General features: G+C 44.2%; 1 protein-coding gene across 4 annotated transcripts in view; it reads right to left on the bottom strand.

The window, feature by feature from the left end:
* The window catches only part of LOC137346255 (collagen alpha-1(XXVIII) chain-like), a 311,231-nt gene that overhangs the window by 283,486 nt on the left and 8,620 nt on the right, over nt 1-19,125 (bottom strand). For all 4 annotated transcript variants that reach the window (XR_010968689.1, XR_010968688.1, XR_010968690.1 and 1 more), the window contains exons 4-8: nt 10,864-10,884; nt 10,676-10,735; nt 7,486-7,539; nt 4,270-4,314; nt 318-344 (exon numbers count right to left, since the gene is read on the bottom strand). Coding sequence is in view for 1 of the 4 variants with exons in the window: in XM_068009727.1 (XP_067865828.1) it covers nt 318-344; nt 4,270-4,314; nt 7,486-7,539; nt 10,676-10,735; nt 10,864-10,884 (207 nt within the window). In the remaining 3 variants the exon portion in view is untranslated. The remainder of the gene's footprint in view (nt 1-317; nt 345-4,269; nt 4,315-7,485; nt 7,540-10,675; nt 10,736-10,863; nt 10,885-19,125) is intronic.

Raw genomic sequence — 19,125 nt, 5'->3', positions numbered from 1 at the left:
ATAGTACTTAGGTTGCTTCACATGAAGGCCTTTTGGGGAAGGTTTGTTTTGTAACCAGTGGTGATACTTTTTTTTTATAAATCCACTTAACTATGCACTCCAGAAGCAGTACAGTCACAAAGCAATGGATTGTGCTTCCCCTGTAGGTAAACCAGCAAATGTATTGCGTAATATACGACTGAACCGTGTGCAACAGGATGTTTAATCCACTATCTGTGCTGAGTTGAGCTGATGTAAATAGTTCAGAATTGTCTGACACAGGTAAATAGACATACAACAGTAAAAATATTAATTTGGTCAACAGCATTACATTTTACCTTGTGTCCTTTGAACCCAGCTGTGCCCTATTAGAAATAAAAGAAGACATAAAATGATATGAGTCACATAGCCACAGCATTTGTTGTAAGGTCAGGTCTAATATATACTCAGTATAAATCCATGGACTGTGGTTAATACACTGCATTGCTAATTCTCACCTTTCAGTTGTGGAGACCAAGGAGGAGAGAAGGGAATGTGGTGGGGTCATAGCGGTCAGGAAACCCATAAATGCGGCTAATGTGGAAGTCCTGCTGATTTTACAGAGAGGCCGGCATCTAAATTCTTTTTCTCTGATTCTTGGCAGACAACCAGATTGAGAGGCTGATGATCTGTCAGGTGGGCAGGCCAATGCTGATTGGCCACAGCCAGGGAGAGAAGAGGAGGGAGAGAGAGAGGGAGAGATTGTGGGTTGGGCGGGAGAGATTGGGAATGGAAGGTTGGGGGGAGATTGTGGATGAAAGGTCGGGAGACATCATGGATCGGAGGTCTTGGGGGGATATCGGCGATAATGGATCAGGATGTCTAGGTGAAATAGTTATAACCCCACCCCAACGCTTTCCTCTCTCCTGCCCATTGTGGGGGCTTAAAATTCCCCTCAAGATATTGCACTATGTGTTCTGATTAAAAATATGTAGATTAGCTTTTCATCCTTCATAGGTACTTCAAACAGAATGATGATGAGACTTACTATTAGCTACTAAAAATCTGAAGACCTAATACTTTACTAAATAGATAAGACTAAGTAAAAGCGACCAAAACAGCATCAGACCATTGGAGTGCAAGGAATCAGCATAGTGTGGAGCTTAATCTCTGAAGGAATAAATCAAGAACTCAGTTTTTACTTATTTATTTTATTGTATTTGTATAGTTTAGCTGTTCAATACTAGAAACCATCTGACTCTTTTTTAATTTGGTCATTTGACTTTGGTTTGGTTTGAGCAAGTAATAGCTAAATAATTGATTAAGTAGGTGGTGTGATTGATAGGAGTTTTTTGAAGAAATAATGAATGTGTTGATAAAGGAAGTACAGTAGGTGTTTGACAAGTTACCATATAGGAGTGGTGATAAAATTAAGGTACATGGTATGAAAAGGAATTTGGCAGCATTAAGAGGAAGTTGGCTAAAGGACAACAGATGTTTGGACTGGAGGGATATATGCAGCAGAATCCTCCAGGATTCAGGGTTAGGAGTTATATAAGGGATACAATATCAAATTTGCAGATGACACAAAAAACATGCAAGACTGTAACCAACTTCAGGAAGGCCAAGAGAGCTTAGTAGACTGAACAGATAATGGGCTGAATTTTACAGAACCCCTGTGTCGTGGGGGGGCAGGGGGGCCAGAAAATGCCTTCAGGCGAGGCCTGCCATGGACCTCGACTTCGGGAAGGCCCGGCCCCATATTGCCGGCGGTGGTGAGGCCTTGTGGCGGCCCCCTCCCGCTGCTAAGCAACGGGAGCCTAATTTAACTGTGTTAATTAATATAAATAAATGAATTGATTACCATCGCGTTCCCGCCATCCGTCCTGGAGCAATATTGGTGCCAGTGGGCCGGCACTCCCGCACCTTCAGGGATCCAAGGCAGAACACTGGTGGAGAGGGGGGAGCAGGTATGTTTTTCAGTGCGAAGGTGGTGGTGGGGAGCAGCGTCAGAGTCATTCCATTGGTATAGGGCATGGTGGGAATGGGTAAAGTTTAAAGTTTATGAACTTTGTGGAGGGAAGGTCAGGTGCACAGGGTAAGTATTCTGGGAGGGTAGAGGGCAAGGAGTTAAATCTATGGTTGTTGGGGTGGGTGGGAGAGAGGCAAGATCAATTAATTAAATTTTTTTAATCCATTCTCGTTTAAATATTTAAATGTAACGATAGGGCTCGAAGCCCATTAAAAATAGCATCAGCACCTGCACAAAGGCAGCTGGTGCCATTGCAGGGGCGGACTCACTCGACCCCTCCATGTCATCGGGGGGGCGGGAGGGGGGGGCACGGTCCTCCCCGGCTATTTATATGAGCCACCACATTTAATATCGCGGCAGCTCCGCGACGTGCAGCCCGCATGGGTGTACCGCCATGTTTTACGTGCGCTACCGATTACAGCAGCGGCACCATAAATTTCTGCCCAATGTGTAGAAATGTAACGAGATAGATTTTGAGAAGGTAGAATAAGGAGTCGGCCATTAAGGATAAGGGGTCCGCTATTCAGGACTGAGGTGAAGAGAAATTTCTTTACTCAGAGGGTTGTGAATCTTTGGAATTCTAGACCCGACTCATTCAGTAAGTATATTCAAGGCTGTGATCAATAGATTTTTGGGCACTAGCAAAATCAAGGAATATGCAGATAGGGTGGGAAAGTGCAGTTGATAGAAACATAGAAAGATAGAAAATAGGAGCAGGAGTAGGCCATTCGGCCCTTCGGGCCTACTCTGCCATTCAAAAAAGATCATGGCTGATCGTCTAATTCAGTACCCTGTTCCCGCTTTTTCCCCATATCCCTTGATCCCTTGGGCATTAAGAAATATATCTATTTCCTTCTTGAATATAATTAATGATTTGGCCTCCACCGCCTTCTGTGGTAGATAATTCCACAGGTTCACCACCCATCTGAGTGAAGAAATCTCTCCTCATCTCAGTTCTAAATGGCATACCCCGTATCCTGAGATTGTGACCCCTGGTTCTGGACTCCCCAGCCATCGGGAACATCCTCCCTGCATCTAGTCTGTCTAGTCCTGTTAGAATTTTATAGGTTTCTATGAGATCCCCTCTCATTCTTCTGAACTCTAGTGAATATAGGCCTAGTCGACCCAATCTCTCCTCATATGTCAATCCTGCTTTCCCAGGAATCAGACAAGTAAATCTTCTTTGCACACCCTCCATGGCAAGTACATCCTTCCTCAGATAAGGAGACCAAAACTGCACACAATACTCCAGATGTGGTCTCACCAAGGCCCTGTATAACTGCAGTAAGACAGCCTTGCTCCTGTACTCAAATCCTCTTGCAATGAAGGCCAACATACCATTCGCCTTCATAATTGCTTGCTGCACCTGAATGCTTGCTTTCAGCGACTGGTGTACAAGGACACCAGGTCTCGTTGCACCTCCTCCTTTCCCAATCTATCACCATTTAGACAATAATCTGCTTTTCTGTTTTTACAACCAAAGTGGATAACCTCACATTTATCTACGTTATTCTGCATCTGCCATGCATTTGCCCACTCAATGTAGAAGTTCAGCCATGATCTTATTGTATGGCCGACATCTGCTCCTATTTCTTATGTTCTTAGGAGAGGAAATGTAAACTAAATGTGTTAACAGAAGCAAAGAAGCAGGAAAATGTATGGGTTCAAATAAGTTGATCAAGCTGGAAAAAAATGATCTTAGATTTCATAAATGGGGGGATAGGGCACAACAACAAAAAGCTAATGCTGGATCTAGAAATAAATCATTGATTAGGCTGCAATTAAGATATTCTAACTAAGTTGGGGAACACTTACCAGAGGGGAAATGACAAAAACAAGATGAATTGCAATCTGGTAGCTTGCTACTCCAGCTCTCAACCCTCTGCTTCAGACAGCTCATGGCTGGCAGATCCAAGTTATACTGTCCGCTTTACATTGCTCTACATTCAGGGAAACCAGACTAATTTTAATGTTAGTGACAAGCCAATGGAAAATTGGCTCCCTGCTAATATTAAAAAGATTCAAAGTATAGTTTCAAAGATTCTCAGGTGGTCTAACTATAGTTATAAAGTACTGGTATGAAGCTGGAGCAGCACAAGAATGTCTTGTGGAAATTATCTCACACCAATTGCCTAAACTTGATTTGAGCAACTTATACCACATTTTGCATTGACATAAAGCCAAAGCAACTTCAGATTGGAACAATATAACTGGCCTATAAGTGTGTGATTAATAACTTACATTTACCCAGTAGTACTAAAAATGAGAAATGTACTTACCTTTTGACCAGAAATTCCAGGCTCTCCTTTTAAACCACGTTGCCCCTATCAACAAAGAATCAAAAATAATAGTTTACCATATTTTCACAGCTTTCAAAAGGTTTTGAATTTGAAATATTATTTATTGCTCAATAAAGTAATATTTTAAAACATATTGTAATCAGAGAAGGTTAATTCTGAACAACCGGACAAGTAGCAAGTCTTTCAAAGTTAAAGACAGAAGCAGATATCAAAAGTTGTTCATTGACCTTGTCAGAAGTGGCATTAAACGGCATTGGCCGGCTATCCTTCTTACAAAGGAAAAGGTCATTATTTAATGCCCCTCACAGTCTCTATTGTCTTCATTGCCCTTATTCTACTTTCACCAACTTGCAATCTCACAGCACAAATATGCCCACTGCTAAAGTACAAAAACTTGTATTCCTCCTCATCCACATGAACCAATTTTCCCTCTTACCACCTTATGACATGGTCTTCTTAAATCTAATTTCTCAGTCTGTATTAACCTGTATCCGTGTTTCATTTCTTACTGAGAAATCAGTTCACAATAGAAGACAGCACTCAGCAACAGGAGAAGGGGAAACCTCCATTAGTGACCTTGCCCCCTTCAAAGAGTGGAGCCCTCCTTATACAAGGGAACCAAATCCTGGAAGTTACAGGAAATGGGAAAGCTGGAGGCAAGTGCAGAAAGTAATTTGTATCCCAAGACCACTTCTAGAACACTGCAATATAATCTTATCTGAAAGATTTTCAGACAATCTTTCCAGCAGCAATTAAATGATTGCCAATGCGACAATATTATTATCATTCTAAATTGACTTGCACCTACAGCTCACCATTTGTATACAAATAGATTCGGTAGACCAGTTTGCTGTGATCCTGCTGATAACGTCTTTCGGCATGTTCAAATGTACTGGACTTGGACTTCACTCCACTTTGGGTGCAATCCAATTTCTAGGCTATTATATTCTTAGCACAGACTAGAGAAAGAAGGAAAGGGAAAAAAAGGAAAAGAAAAAAGGGGGCAATTTAACTTTTGGCAATGGTGTAAAAAGGGCAATATTGGATCAGCCACCCAATATACACCTCTCCCGATCAGGAAAATCAGGAGATGTGTACAATGGGTGGCCAGTCCAATATCACCCATTTCTCACTATTGCTAAAAGTTAAAATTAACCTCCTGACAGCAGTCATGCTTCCATCTACAATATCCTACATACATAAAACTTCTGATCTTAGCCATGTCTCTGTGGGTGGTAATGCGAAAGGGAAGGGAGATCCTGGGAAAATGAAAAAGTCACTCTGTATTTCCCTTGTGCTCCTCTTATGCAACACTTGTATTGCAGCATTAGTTCCAGAGGCAGCTCTGTAACATAAATGAATCTGATTAAACGCAGTAACAGCAAAGTTGAATGGCTACCATCCAGGCTGAAATTTTATTCGGTCCATGGACAGGCTGAACTCTGAACACTCTGAAAGATGCAAACCTTCTTGAAATGTGGGAGAGTCAGCAGGCAGAATGATAAAGTCACTAAGTGGTTCTGTGGCCACTGTTTGTGTGCAGTTGTTCCCCAGGGCAGTATTTTACCATGGGCTTCTGGACCCTGACGTTCACACCAAATAGGGGTCCAACTAAGGATGGCGGGCATGATGTTGATGCTGGCCCAGTCAGAGGGCCGGCAGCTCTGATGCCTTGGCAGCCCCAGGGGAGAGTGGTTGCTGCTGAAGCAGGTCGGGGATCAAGAGGGCGCCTCAAGAGGTAAGTCGAAAAGTTAAAATCAGTGCGGCCAAGCAAGAAGACCGCTCCAGATGGCGCAATTGGACCTTGGGAGGAGGTCTTCCCTGCCCGCGGCCCCCTCATTGGGGCATGCAGCCATGGCTCCAATGGTTTCTCCAGCTTGCTGCATGGAGGCCGCCTACATGAAGCTGGTGGCCTCCCTACGCGGCGGCCAGCAAAATGCTGGATGGCTGGGAAAATCACTCTTAATAGAGTCTTTATTTATTTAAATTGCCTGCCCACCTCGGTCCGTGGGCAGCCAATCCGCGTCCAGTCCCACTGCTGGGAAACTTCCCCAGCAACGGGACTACATCAGGGAGCCGTCCCCACACAGCTCCCTGCTATTTTCTGGGTCCTCCACCTCCCAGCCTGCCACCCCGGGGCTAGAAAAATCCTGCCCATAGTTTCTGGTATCCAAATCCATCCTTCAGTGTACACAGGAATGTACAGGACCATCAGGTTGATCCCAAAGTCTGGAAAATTATCAAACACCCTCCATCTCAAATACATCTTACTGTTTCACTTTTATCCAGCTATCTCTTGAATTTGCTCTCCACTTCCAGTTCCTCTCCGAGAATCTGTTCCACACATTCACCATCTTCTACACAAAGTAATTAAATCTAAACCGTCTGATCACCTTTCCTCTTCTGCATCTGCATTCACAACACTCAGAGTTTGCGACAAAGTAAACCATATTATTCTTATTACAAGTTTAGTTTTTAGCTTTGAAAAATCATGCCTGTGGAGCCAGGAGGAGCAGGAGTATTCCTCCCACACACCCCAGCAGCCTCTAGAATATTGTGATCATCACTCACTCCTGTTGTGCCAGCAGTTCACCAAATTTTGAAATGAGGATGATGGTCAAATTTCAGAGCTGCCTGTTACATCTGCAGCAGTTTATAGCCTAAGTCATGGTCGAGTGGAGTGTTTGTTCTATCATTGTTCAAAGTGGAGGAAGCTGACGTGAGGGTGCATGATATAACCAACAAGTTGAAGTACGACAATGAGGGTTTTCAGTTCACATTCTGAGTTAATCCCAAATTGCTGTGATAGTGGTCAAATAAAGGCTCATTCCAGTTCATCAGGAGTCAGTGGTCTGAGAAACTGAATGTGAAAAAAAATCTCAAACAGGAACTCTAAAATTCTAACATTCCCCTTAGACTTTCCTTCACTTTTAATGGAATGATTGCAGTTTAGCTCTTGAAGAAGGTGGGACAAAAGAGAAAAGTACCTTTTTTAGAACTTTCCCCCCATATTTCTTTGAGAGATTGTGAATCCTTTCCTTTCGTTAAAAGGTATCATCATTTGTATGGTGTATTTTTGGGTTCATGAAGATCCAGACTTTATACTGAAAATGCTCTTATTAGCCTTTACTTTACATTTAATGGAAAATTGAAGATGAAATACATTATAGAAATGATAATGTATTTTTACAGTACCTGTACTCCTTTTGCACCAGGGCTGCCATCTTTACCTCGGTCTCCTTTTCTCCCCTAAATTAATATCCAGATGTTAGTACAGTATTTACTAAACAAAAGTTAATTTATAAGACTTATAACATTTCAAATAGGTGGGCATATTTTTTTTGTTCATTCGTAGGATGTGGGCATCGCTGACTAGGCCAGCATTTATTGCCCATCCCTAATTGCCCTTGAGAAGGTGGTGATGAGCTGCCTTCTTCAATCGCTGCCTTCCATGTGAGGTAGGTACACCCACAATGCTGTTAGGAAGGGAATTCCAGGATTTTGACCCAGTGACAGTGAAGGAACGGCGATATAGTTCCAAGTCAGGATGGTGTGTAGCTTGGAGGGGAACTTGCATGTGGTGGTATTCCCATGGATCTGCTGCCCTTGTCCTACGAGGTGGTAGAGGTCGCGGGTTTGGAAAGTGCTGTCGAAGGAGCCTTGGTGAGTTGCTGCAGTGCAACTTGTAGATGGCAGACACTGCTGCCACTGTGCATTGGTGGTGAAGGGAGTGAATGCTAAAGGTTGTAGATGGGGTGCCAATCAAAGGGACTGCTTTGTCCTGGATGGTATTGAGCTTCTTGACTGTTGTTGGAGCTGCACCCATCCAGGCAAGTGGAGAGTATTCATTCACACTTCAGACTTGTGCCTTGTAGATGGTGAACAGGCTTTGGGGAGTCAGGAGGTGAGTTACTCGCTGCAGAATTCCTAGCCTCTGACCTGCTATTGTAGCCATGGTATTTATGTGGCTACTCCAGTTCAATTTCTGGTCAATGGTAACCCCCAGGATGTTGACAGTGGGGGATTCAGCGATGGTAATGCCATTGAACATTAAGGGGAGATGGTTAGATTCTCTCTTTTTGAGATGGTCATTGCCTGGCACTTGTGTGGTGCGAATGTTACTTGCCATTTATCAGACTGCTTCAGTATCTGAGAAGTTGCGAATGATGCTGAACATTGTGCAATCATCAGCGAACATCCCCACTTCTGACCTTATGATGGAGGGAAGGTCATTGATGAAGCAGCTGAAGATGGTTGGGCCTAGAACATTAGCCTGAGGAACTCCTGCAGTGATGTCCTGGGACTGAGATGATTGACCTCCAACAACCACAACCATCTTCCTTTGTGCTAGGTATGAATCCAACCAACGTAGAGTTTTCCCCCAATTCCCGTTGACTCCAGTTTTGCTACAGCTCCTTGATGCCATACTCAGTCAAATGCTGCCTTGATGTCAAGGGCAGTCACTCTCACCTCACCTCTTGAGTTCAGCTCTTTTGTCCATGTTTGAACCAAGGCTGTAATGAGGTTAGGAACTGAGAGGCCCTGGCAGAACCCAAGTGAGCGTCAGTGAGCAGGTTATTGCTAAGCAAGTGCCACTTGATAGCACTGTCCATGACCCCCTCCATCACTTTTCCGATGATCGAGAGTAGACTGATAGGGCAGTAATTGACCCGGTTGGACTTTTTTTTTATTTAGAGATACAGCACTGAAACAGGCCCTTCGGCCCACCGAATCTGTGCCGACCATCAACCACCCATTTATACTAATCCTACATTAATTCCATATTCCTACCACATCCCCACCTGTCCCTATATTTTCCCCACCACCTACACTAGGGGCAATTTATAATGACCAATTTACCTATCAACCTGCAAGTCTTTGGCATGTGGGAGGAAACCGGAGCACCCGGAGGAAACCCACGCAGACACAGGGAGAACTTGCAAACTCCACACAGGCAGTACCCAGAATTGAACCCAGGTCACTGGAGCTGTGAGGCTGCGGTGGTAACCACTGCGCCACTGTGCCGCTTGTCCTGTTTTTTGTGTACAGGACATACCTGGGCAATTTTCCACATTGCCGGGTAGATGGCATTGTTGTAGCTGTACTGGAACCGCTTGGTTAGGGGTGCAACAAGTTCGGAGCACAAATCTTCAGTACAATTGCCGGAATGTTGTTAGGCCCCATAGCCTTTGCAGTATCCAGTGCCTTCAGCTGTTTCTTGATATCACGTGGAGTGAATCGGATTGGCTGAAGACTGATATCTGTGATGCTCGGGACCTCAGGAGGAGGCCAAGATGAATCATCCATATATTAGCTGCTTATCCATAGGGGGATAAGTTATAGACTCATGTTAGAAAATAGTATAAATCACAGCAGATGTATGAAACAGCTCACATACATCCTCCATGGAGATGTAACCAGTAATCAAACAAGTTGATTCTTTTTCATCCTTCTCTAGTAGTTAATATTCTTCAGCTGAATTTTGTGCACATCAAAGGGGTTATATACACATTGAGAATGAATTAAAACCTATTGCTGGGCCAGAGTATAAGGAACTATATTCTGAACATGACCTATTCCATTCTTTTGTTATCTGTTCTGGGGTGTGGGTGGTGTGTGGGGAAGGCTGCATTTATTGCTCACCCCTAGTTTCCCTGAAAAGGTGGTGGTGGGGTTTCTCCTTGAACTGCTGCTGTCCCAGTGGTGGTGGCTAATGATTTGTAAAGAAGACCCATAAAAAAACTAGAAACAAAAAATTAACGCTAACAAGCATTTCTCACCCATAACAAAAGGCATTGATACAGATGGCAATGGAGTCTTCAGAGAACTTGATGCTTTTTAAACCCAATTTCACACTTCTCTGGAGTTATTCTGTATCAAACCCAAGTTGCATGAAACAACTTCCCCTAGATTTAAAGTGCATGGTTTTGCTGCATTTCAAATCAGATAGGGGTGTCACTGTCGAGTTATTATGCCACATTCACATCGGTGTGCAGCTAAAACTGTTTCGTATCAATGTAAGAATGGCAGTATAACTGTATCTTTATTTTATCCAAGTTCCTCCTTTTGTTTTTAAAAATCCCTTTCTCCTCAGTGTGCAGGTTCCACTGCTTTTTAAAATTTAGTCACAAGGTTTAGATACTGTTTGGTTCTTACACCAACGTTTTGGGAATGTTTGCTTTGATGTAATCCCAACTGTTGAAGAACAGCTGAGTTTTCTTTTCATGAAACATCAATGTGTGCAGCTAGGGTATCCTTCCAATAGGTATTGGTCAGAAAGGAAGATTAATGCCAACAACAATCAGCTTCTCTTCAAATCCATGTAATGTGGCAGCATGCATCTAAAGGTAATAAGTTCAGCAACAAAGATTTTGACAATACTTACAGGAGCTCCAGTTTCTCCTTTTTCCCCCTTTTCACAGGTACATGGCTTAGGTTTGGGGCACTATATAGAAATAAAAACAGTGCATGTGTCCATAGTATTTGAGGAATAATTAATATTTAAGTTAATGTCATTTGAGCACATGCCGAAAAATAGGGCAATGGTAAAACTGTAAATGGTAAAGGACTTACTGATTGATTGGCAACTTTCAGCTAAAGAAAAAAGAAAAGGGAAAAAAATTCATTGGTTACAAAATGTATATAATTCTCCAAAATATGTAATGTTAGGTAATTCAAATCTTTATACAACTACAAATTATAGATTTTTTTTAGTTGTTTTGTATTCATAATCAACCTTTAGATTAACTCTGCCAGATGTTCTGCAAATGATGAAGATTTATATCTTTAAGATATTGTGGGCATAAAATAAACAGGCTAACACCTGCATTAAAAGAGTGGACAAAGGAATTCATACAAAGAAGTAAAGCACACATTTGCTAATATTTGAGGAGGATAATCTATGCTTTAGTATTTATAAATTCATGCAGGTACATGGGCTAAACCTTTGTCAATGCAATGACATCAATATAAATATATTTTGGCTCCCACCATTGGAGCAAATAGAGGATGCAAAGCAGCTACTGATTTAAAGGCATTTAACCAAGTGAGAGCTGCTGGTACATTGAGAACTGAGCATCACAACTGTGCAGACAGATTAACCTGTTTATTTTATGCACAGTATAATTTAAAGATCATTCATGTTCAGTACTTTGTGGTGGGAATTGTCATACCCAGTAAAGGCATGTCCTATTCATAACTTTAAACAAGGACTACACTCAACTCAGCATCTTCTGGAACTGCATTTTTTTGTTTTAAATGAACCACAATGGACATTAAAAGTGGACTTGGGCTGCAAAGATGGCCACCAAAGGTCAGCTGACCTGGCCTGTGTATTCAAAAACTGACTCACCTGGCCCGAAACACATGTCTTTTCCCCAAGGCGAGCCAAGTCACATTACTTATGAACTATTCCTTTGCTCGCAATTTGTAAAAGTGCACTATCCTTTTAACGGCTTTCTTTCTTGAGTGTGTGTGTGTGAGTGGTGCGTGAGTGATGTAGAGTTAGACTTTTGGGTTGAACATGTGAATAAAAATAATCTTCTTTAGTTAAACACACAAAAAGCGTGCTGCAGGTTATTCAACTTGGCCACACACTCGGGGGTTAAGAAACACACACATCTTCCTTGTCAAAAACACACTGATTACAGACAGTAAAGGGAAGGGATCCGGGGTTTCAGTTCTCAATTCTGTCTGTAACAGAATATTGAGAGTTACTATTAGTTAATTGACAATAAGCAGTAGAGGTAAAATCAAATGTTTTTGTAGTTGCTGAAGTATATTTCCTTAAAATAAATTCAAATTTACCAAAGGAAAATAAATTCTTTAAATACAATTTCAATTTTAACAGCTCGTTCATTTAGATTACAAAAAGAAAAAAGGTCATATGCTCAACTGATCTCCTTAAGTAACTATGGCTTTTAAACACTAAATAGTATTTACAAAATGTACCCAGGGGCCGGATTTTCCTCCCATGTGAATTTGCTGCAGGAGGAGGTTCAGAGCGGAGCATGCAGCCACCATGTTGCCCCTCACCATAACCGATTTTCCTTGTATCTGGGTTTATTGATTATGCTGGGACCAGATCCCTATCATACAAGGGCAGCCTGCTGAGAGAAATTCAATGGTGCTGCAGCAGATATCTATCTCACTGCAGCACCTCAAGGAGATGGGTATTCTAGCACAGCTGGTTCCATAATATTTCTGATGGGTGAAAATGAGAAATGTTGTCCTGTAGCTTGGGAAGCTAAGAAAATAAAAAGGGTTGTTAAAAGGACTTTGGCTGCCGGAACACTGGCTCTGGTGGATGCAATAGATACGGGATTCTATTTGTCAAATATTTTAAATGAGATTCTATACAATCGGTGTACTGAAGATAGTATACCCATTGAATGCGATGTAGATAATCGTTCCTTGTGGGATAATATACACACTATTAAAAGTGTGAATGAGAAAAGGCTACGGATTGACTTGAAGTAATTGCTGGATAGAAAGGCAATTGCAAAAATTAAATGGGTAGATGCAAGTCATCAACTGTTGGATTGTTTTACAAAAAAAATCATGTATGAAGAAATTATTAAGGGTCCTAGAGATGGGGCATCTTGCAATATAATGCTTTGTACAGAATATGGAAGACTTAGATTTAATTTGCTTTGAAATTTTGGTTGTACATTAAACGCTAATTTTTATTTAGAGAGAGAAAGGAATTTGTTAATTGTTCTTTAATTGTATTTAATTGTATGCAGACAGTGGGCATTAAGTGGGGATTCACTGGTGCTTTTATAAATAAGAACAGACTGAAACTGAGGTTGTTGGGTTAGGAGGTGCACATTTGTAATGTGTATCTCTGTAAATAAATGCTCATAAAAGTGTGCAAAGATTGGTTCAAGTTCTATCCTTCATCACCTGGCTTTCTGGGATATCACAGTCCATGACTGCACGCAGCAAGATTTGGACAACATTCAGGCTTGGGCTGATAAATGGCAAGTAACAGTCACACTACACAATTGCCAGGCAATAACCATCTCAAATAACAGAGAATCTAACCATCTCCCCTTGACATTCAATGGCATTACTATCCTGAATCCCTCATCATCAACATCCTGGGGGTTCCATTGACCAGAAACTTAACTGGATCAGCCACATAAATACTGTGGCTAAAACAGTAGGTCAGAGGCTGGGAATTCTATGGCAAGTAACTCACCTCTTGACTTCCCAAAGCCTGCTCATCATCTATAAGGCAGAAGTCAGGAGTATAATGGAATACTTCCCACTTGCTTGGATGAGTGCAGCTCAAATAACACTCAAGAAACTCAACACTATTCAGGAAAATCAGCCCACTATGGCTGGAATTTTACTCTCGTCGGACAGGAGCCAGCCACCAACCAAAAGTCAGTGGCGATCCCGTCTTTGCCTGGCTTGAGGATCCAGACCACATTTTACGGTCCCCAGGCCCTTAAATGGTCTGAGGCTGGACTTCCACCTCCATTGAGGCAAGAAGTCCCGGCTAATGGAGCTGCCGGCCAATCAGCGGGCCGGCAGCTCTTAGTCCCAGCAGCGTCAATGGGAGCGGTGGCCACTGCTAGGACTACAACCCTGCTTCAAGAAGAAGAAGAAGGACGACCCCGGGAAAGGTGTTTTGAGGGCCTCGCTGGGGGTGATTAGTCAGGCCCCGGCGAGGCACGGGGGGTCAACTGGGGAGACAGGGGGCATGCTGGACATTGGGGGTGGTTGGGGCATCGGGGCCGATCCTCCGTCTGGCACAGGGTACCTGATCAGGAGGGCCCCCCTCCCAAGGCCATCAGTAAGCCACCTACTTTTAACAGGCCGCTTTTCTCTGGCCTGGGCCGCCCGTTTGCCAACGGTAAAATCACCCTGGCGGCGGGAGGAGGCCGTTAACTGGCCTGGGACAGGAAGGGCCCCCAGAGTCTCCAACTCCATTTTACACACCCACTACCCACCCCCCCCACCCAAACCCCTACCACCATTTCGCTCTTTATGGGGGGGGGCGTAAAAATTCCAGCCTATATTGCACTCTATCCACCACCTTAAACATTCACTCCGTCCACCACCAGTACACAATTGCTGCACTGTACACTATCTACAAGATGCACTGCAGCAACTTACCAAGCCTCCTTCGACAGCACCTTCCAAACCCATGACCTCTACCAACTAGAAGAATATGGACAGCAGGTGCATGGGAACACTACCACCTGCAAGTTCTCCTCCAAGTCACACACCATCCGACCTTGTAACTATATCGCTGTTCCTTCACTGTCAAAATCCTAGAACTCCCTCCCTAACACACTGTGGGTGTACCTACACTGCAAGACTGCAGTGGTTCAAGACAGCGGCTCACTACTACCTTCTCAAGGGCAATTAGAGATGGGCAATAAATGCTGTCCTTGCCAGTGACACCCAAAAATGTGGCAAAATACTGCAGATGCTGGAAATCTGAAATAAAAACAGCAAGTGCTGGAAATACTCAGCAGGTCACCCGCCCCCCACCAGCCCCGCCACCTCCCCCTCCCCGCCACCCACCCCGCCACCGCCCCTTCACTTTCTTAAAACTTAACTCTTTTCTAACCTTTACCAGTTCTGATGAAAGGTCACAGACCTGAAACGTTAACTCTGTTTCTCTCTCCACAGATGCTGCCTGACCTGCTGAGTATTTCCAGCACTTCCTGTTTTTATTATGTTTTTATGTGGATTTGCCAGGCTAGCAGGATTGCCAATGGTGCAGGGTGCAATTGACTGCATGCATGTAGCTCTGCAGGCCTCACATGTTAATGGGGAAATGTTCCATAACCGCAAGGGCTAGCACCCTATCAACGTCCAGTTGGTGTGCGACCATGACCAGAAGATCCTCTCTGTGAATGCCTGCTACCCATGCAGTAGCCATGACACATTCATTCTGCGGCAGTCAGCCATCCCACCAGCTCTGTGCCACCACAAAAAACCAGAGGCTGGCTGCTGGGTGACAAGGGATACCTGCTCTACACCTGGCGAATGACCACCATATATCACCTGACCACACAAAGACAGAGCACATATAGTATACAGCAACCAGGAAAGTTGTGGAGGAAACATCAGCGTCCTGAAGCAACAATTCCAATGCTTGGACTGCTCTGTGGGGCAACAGAGCATGTGTCCAAGGTCATAGTGGTCTGCTGCGACTTCCACAACCTAGCTATCACAAGAGTGCAGCATTTTACAACAGGCATTCAGAAGCCACCTCAGAGGGAGAAAGAGGAAAAGGAGATGAGGCAGAGAGGAGGCATTCGGGACCCCTTCACTCCAGATGGGCCCATTGTGAGTAAATAGTGAGACTCCGGTTCCCCTAAGATGTTGCTCTCCAATTCCCCACCTTTTAATCCATCCGCTACATACCATGACATCATCCTCTTGGCCAAAACCCTGAAATAAAAGCCACCAACAAAAAAAACACTCCTTAATAACTATATCCAAGAACCCTTCCAGTAATACATACAAAACTGGACTATTCACTATTTTGTAATACCTCAGTACCTGTTGTGCGGGTGCTTTTGCCTGGCCTGGTGCTCCAATGGAGTGCTACCTTGGGGGCTGCAGCATGGCTCATAGAGTCATAGCGTTATACAGCACAGAAACAAGCCCTTCAGCCCATCGTGTCTGTGCCAGCCATCAAGCACCTATCTATTCTAAAACCATTTTCTAGCACTTGGCCCATAGCCTTGCATGCTATGGCGTTTCAAGTGCTCATCTAAATACTTCTTAAATGTTGTGAGGGTTCCTGCCTCTCCCACCCCTTCAGGCAGTGTGTTCCAGATTCCAACCACCCTCTGGGTGAAAAAATGTTTCCTCAAATCACCTCTAAACCTCCTGCCCCTTACCTTAAATCTATGCCCCCTGGTTATTGATCTCTCTGCTAAGGGAAAAAGTTTCTTCCTATCTATCCTATCAATGCCCCTCATAATTTTGTATACCTCAATCATGTCCCCCCTCAGGCTTTTCTGCTGTAAGGAAGACAACCCTAGCCTATCCAGTCTCTCTTCATCGCTGAAATGATCCAACCCAGGCAACATCCTGGTGAATCTCCTCTGCACCCTCTCCAGTGCAATTACATCCTTCCTATGGTGTAGTGACCAGAACTGTACACAGTACTCCAGCTGTGGCCTAACTAGCGTTTCATACAGCTCCATCATAACCTCCCTGCTCTTATCATCTATGCCTCGGCCAATAAAGGCAAGTATCCCATATGCCTTCCTAACCACCTTATCTACCTGTGCTGCTGCCTTCAGTGATCTATGGACAAGTACACCAAAGTCCCTCTGACTCTTTGTACTTCCTAGGGTCCTACCATCCATTGTATATTCCCTTGACTTGTTAGTCCTTCCAGAATGCATCACCTCACACTTCTCAGGATTAAATTCCATTTGCCACTGCTCCGCCCATCTTACCAGCCCATCTATATCGTCCTGTAATCTAAGGCTTTTTTCCTCACTATTTACGACACCACCAATTTTCATGTCATCTGCGAACTTACTGATCATACCTCCTATATTCACGTCTAAATCATTAATGTACACTACAAACAGCAAGGGTCCCAGCACCGATCCCTGTGGCACACCACTGGTCACAGGCTTCCACTCGCAGAAACAACCCGTGACCATCACCCTCTACCTCTGCCACTAAGCCAATTTTGGATCCAATTTGCCAAATTGCCCTGGATCCCATGGGCTCTTACCTTCTTAATCAGTCTCCCTTGCGGGACCTTATCAAAAGCCTTACTGCAGTCCATGTAGACTACATCAACTGCTTTACCCTCATCTACACATCTAGACACCTCCTCGAAAAATTCAATCAAGTTTGTTAGACACGATCTCCCCCTGACAAAGCTATGCTGACTACCCCTGATTAATCCCTGCCTCTCCAAGTGGAGATTAATCCTGTCCCTCAGAATTTTTTCCAATAGTTTCCCAACCATTGATGTCAGACTCACTGGCCTGTAATTACCTGGTTTATCCCTGCTACCCTTCTTGAATAATGGTACCACATTCGCTGTCCTCCAGTCCTCTGGTACCTCTCCTGTGGCCAGAGAGGATTTCAAAATTTGTGTCAGAGCCCCTGCAATCTCCTCCCTTGCCTCACATAACAGCCTGGGATATATCTCATCTGGGCCTGGGGATTTATCCACTTTTAAGCCCACTAAAACAGCTAATACTTCCTCCCTTTCAATGTTAATTTGTTCACGTATATCACAACCCCCCTCCCTGATCTCTACACCGACATCGGCCTTCTCCATTGTGAACACAGATGAAAAGTAATCATTTAAAACCTCACCTATGTCCTCCAGCTCCACACACAGATTGCCACTTTGGTCCCTAATGGGCCCTACTTTTTCCCTGGTTATCCTCTCGCCCTTAATATACTTATAAAACACCTTGGGATTTTCCTTTATCTTGCCCGCCAGTGCTTTTCCATGTCCCCTCTTCACTCCCTTAATTATTTTTTAAGTACCCCCCTACACTTTCTACACTCCTCTCGGGCCTCTGTTGTTTTCAGTGCTTTGAATCTGCCATAAGCCTCCTTTTTTTTCCTTATCCAATCCTCTATATCCCTTGACATCCAGGGTTCCTGGACTTATTGGTCCTACCCTTCACCTTTACGGGAACATGTTGGCCCTGAATTCTCACTATTTCCTTTTTGAATGACTCCCACTGGTCTGATGTAGACTTTCCTATAAGTAGCTGCTCTCAGTCCACTTTGGCCAGATCCTGTTTTATCGTATTGAAATCGGCCTTCCCCCAATTCAGTACTTTTATTTCCAGTCCCTCTTTGTCCTTTTACGTAACTACCTTAAATCTTACCGAGTTATGGTCACTATCCCCAAAATGCACCCCCACTGACACTTCTACCACTTGTCTGGCTTCATTCCTTAGGATTAGGTCCAATACCGCCCCTTCTCTTGTCGGACTTTCTACATGCTGGCTCAAAATCCAGCACATGGCTGGTGGAAGACTGCTGACTTTCACTGGGAAAGACTGCGGATGGTGTTGCATGTCAACCTCGAACAACTCTGGGCCTTGAGGACCCAGCTTCTGACTGCACCACTTCGGCATGGGTGGTAGCAGTCCAGGCTGGCTGGCTGACAGGCAACAGCAAGGACACTGGTGGATTGGCAGTGTCAATCGCATGAATATTGTAACCCTGAGAGAGGACAGCAGTTTCACGCACCACAGAACGGCTGCCATTCCCCCGAGATGGCAGTCCTAGTAATCTGTTGGAGGACAGATTGTTAGACTGCTGTGAATGACTGGATTCCCCTTTGAGCGCTGGTATTCACAGCCATGATGGCAGCAGTCTGAGCCTGCATGGCACCAAACATAGCTCTTATCATCTCAGTCTGAGCTTCCACTGCAGCACTGAGATGTTGGGTAGCTTCCACCTGTGTTACAATGGAAGCTGAGACATAGGCCACCAGACGCTTCAACACGTGTGTGTCTGCCAGTGCTGTCATGGAGTTGGCCACCACTTCCACGCTGGAAAGGACGGGCTCCAAGCTCTGCGCAAAGTCCTGTACCAATTTGGAGCCAGACTCCTCCATGCTCCTTGACAGTGACAACAGGCTCTGTGGCAGGCCTGCCAAAATACCAAGCATCTCGGTGCACATGCCCATCAGTGTTCTCCTGTATGCCACCCATTTGAACATCTCATCTGAGTCCTCTGCAGCAGTACTTATCTGAATCTTGCCCTCCGGTGAGCTTCCCCCTGGCTTGGCTGCAGCCTACTTGTGCCTGCTAACTCACCACATGCTGATCCTGACTTTACACTACCCTCTAACACATGCGCAGTGCC

The sequence above is a fragment of the Heterodontus francisci genome, chromosome 2, assembly GCF_036365525.1.
Source record: "Heterodontus francisci isolate sHetFra1 chromosome 2, sHetFra1.hap1, whole genome shotgun sequence".
In the NCBI taxonomy this organism is placed as follows: domain Eukaryota; kingdom Metazoa; phylum Chordata; class Chondrichthyes; order Heterodontiformes; family Heterodontidae; genus Heterodontus; species Heterodontus francisci.
The sequence above is the reverse complement of the archived record's forward strand: the minus strand, read 5'-3'. Positions and strand labels throughout refer to the sequence as shown.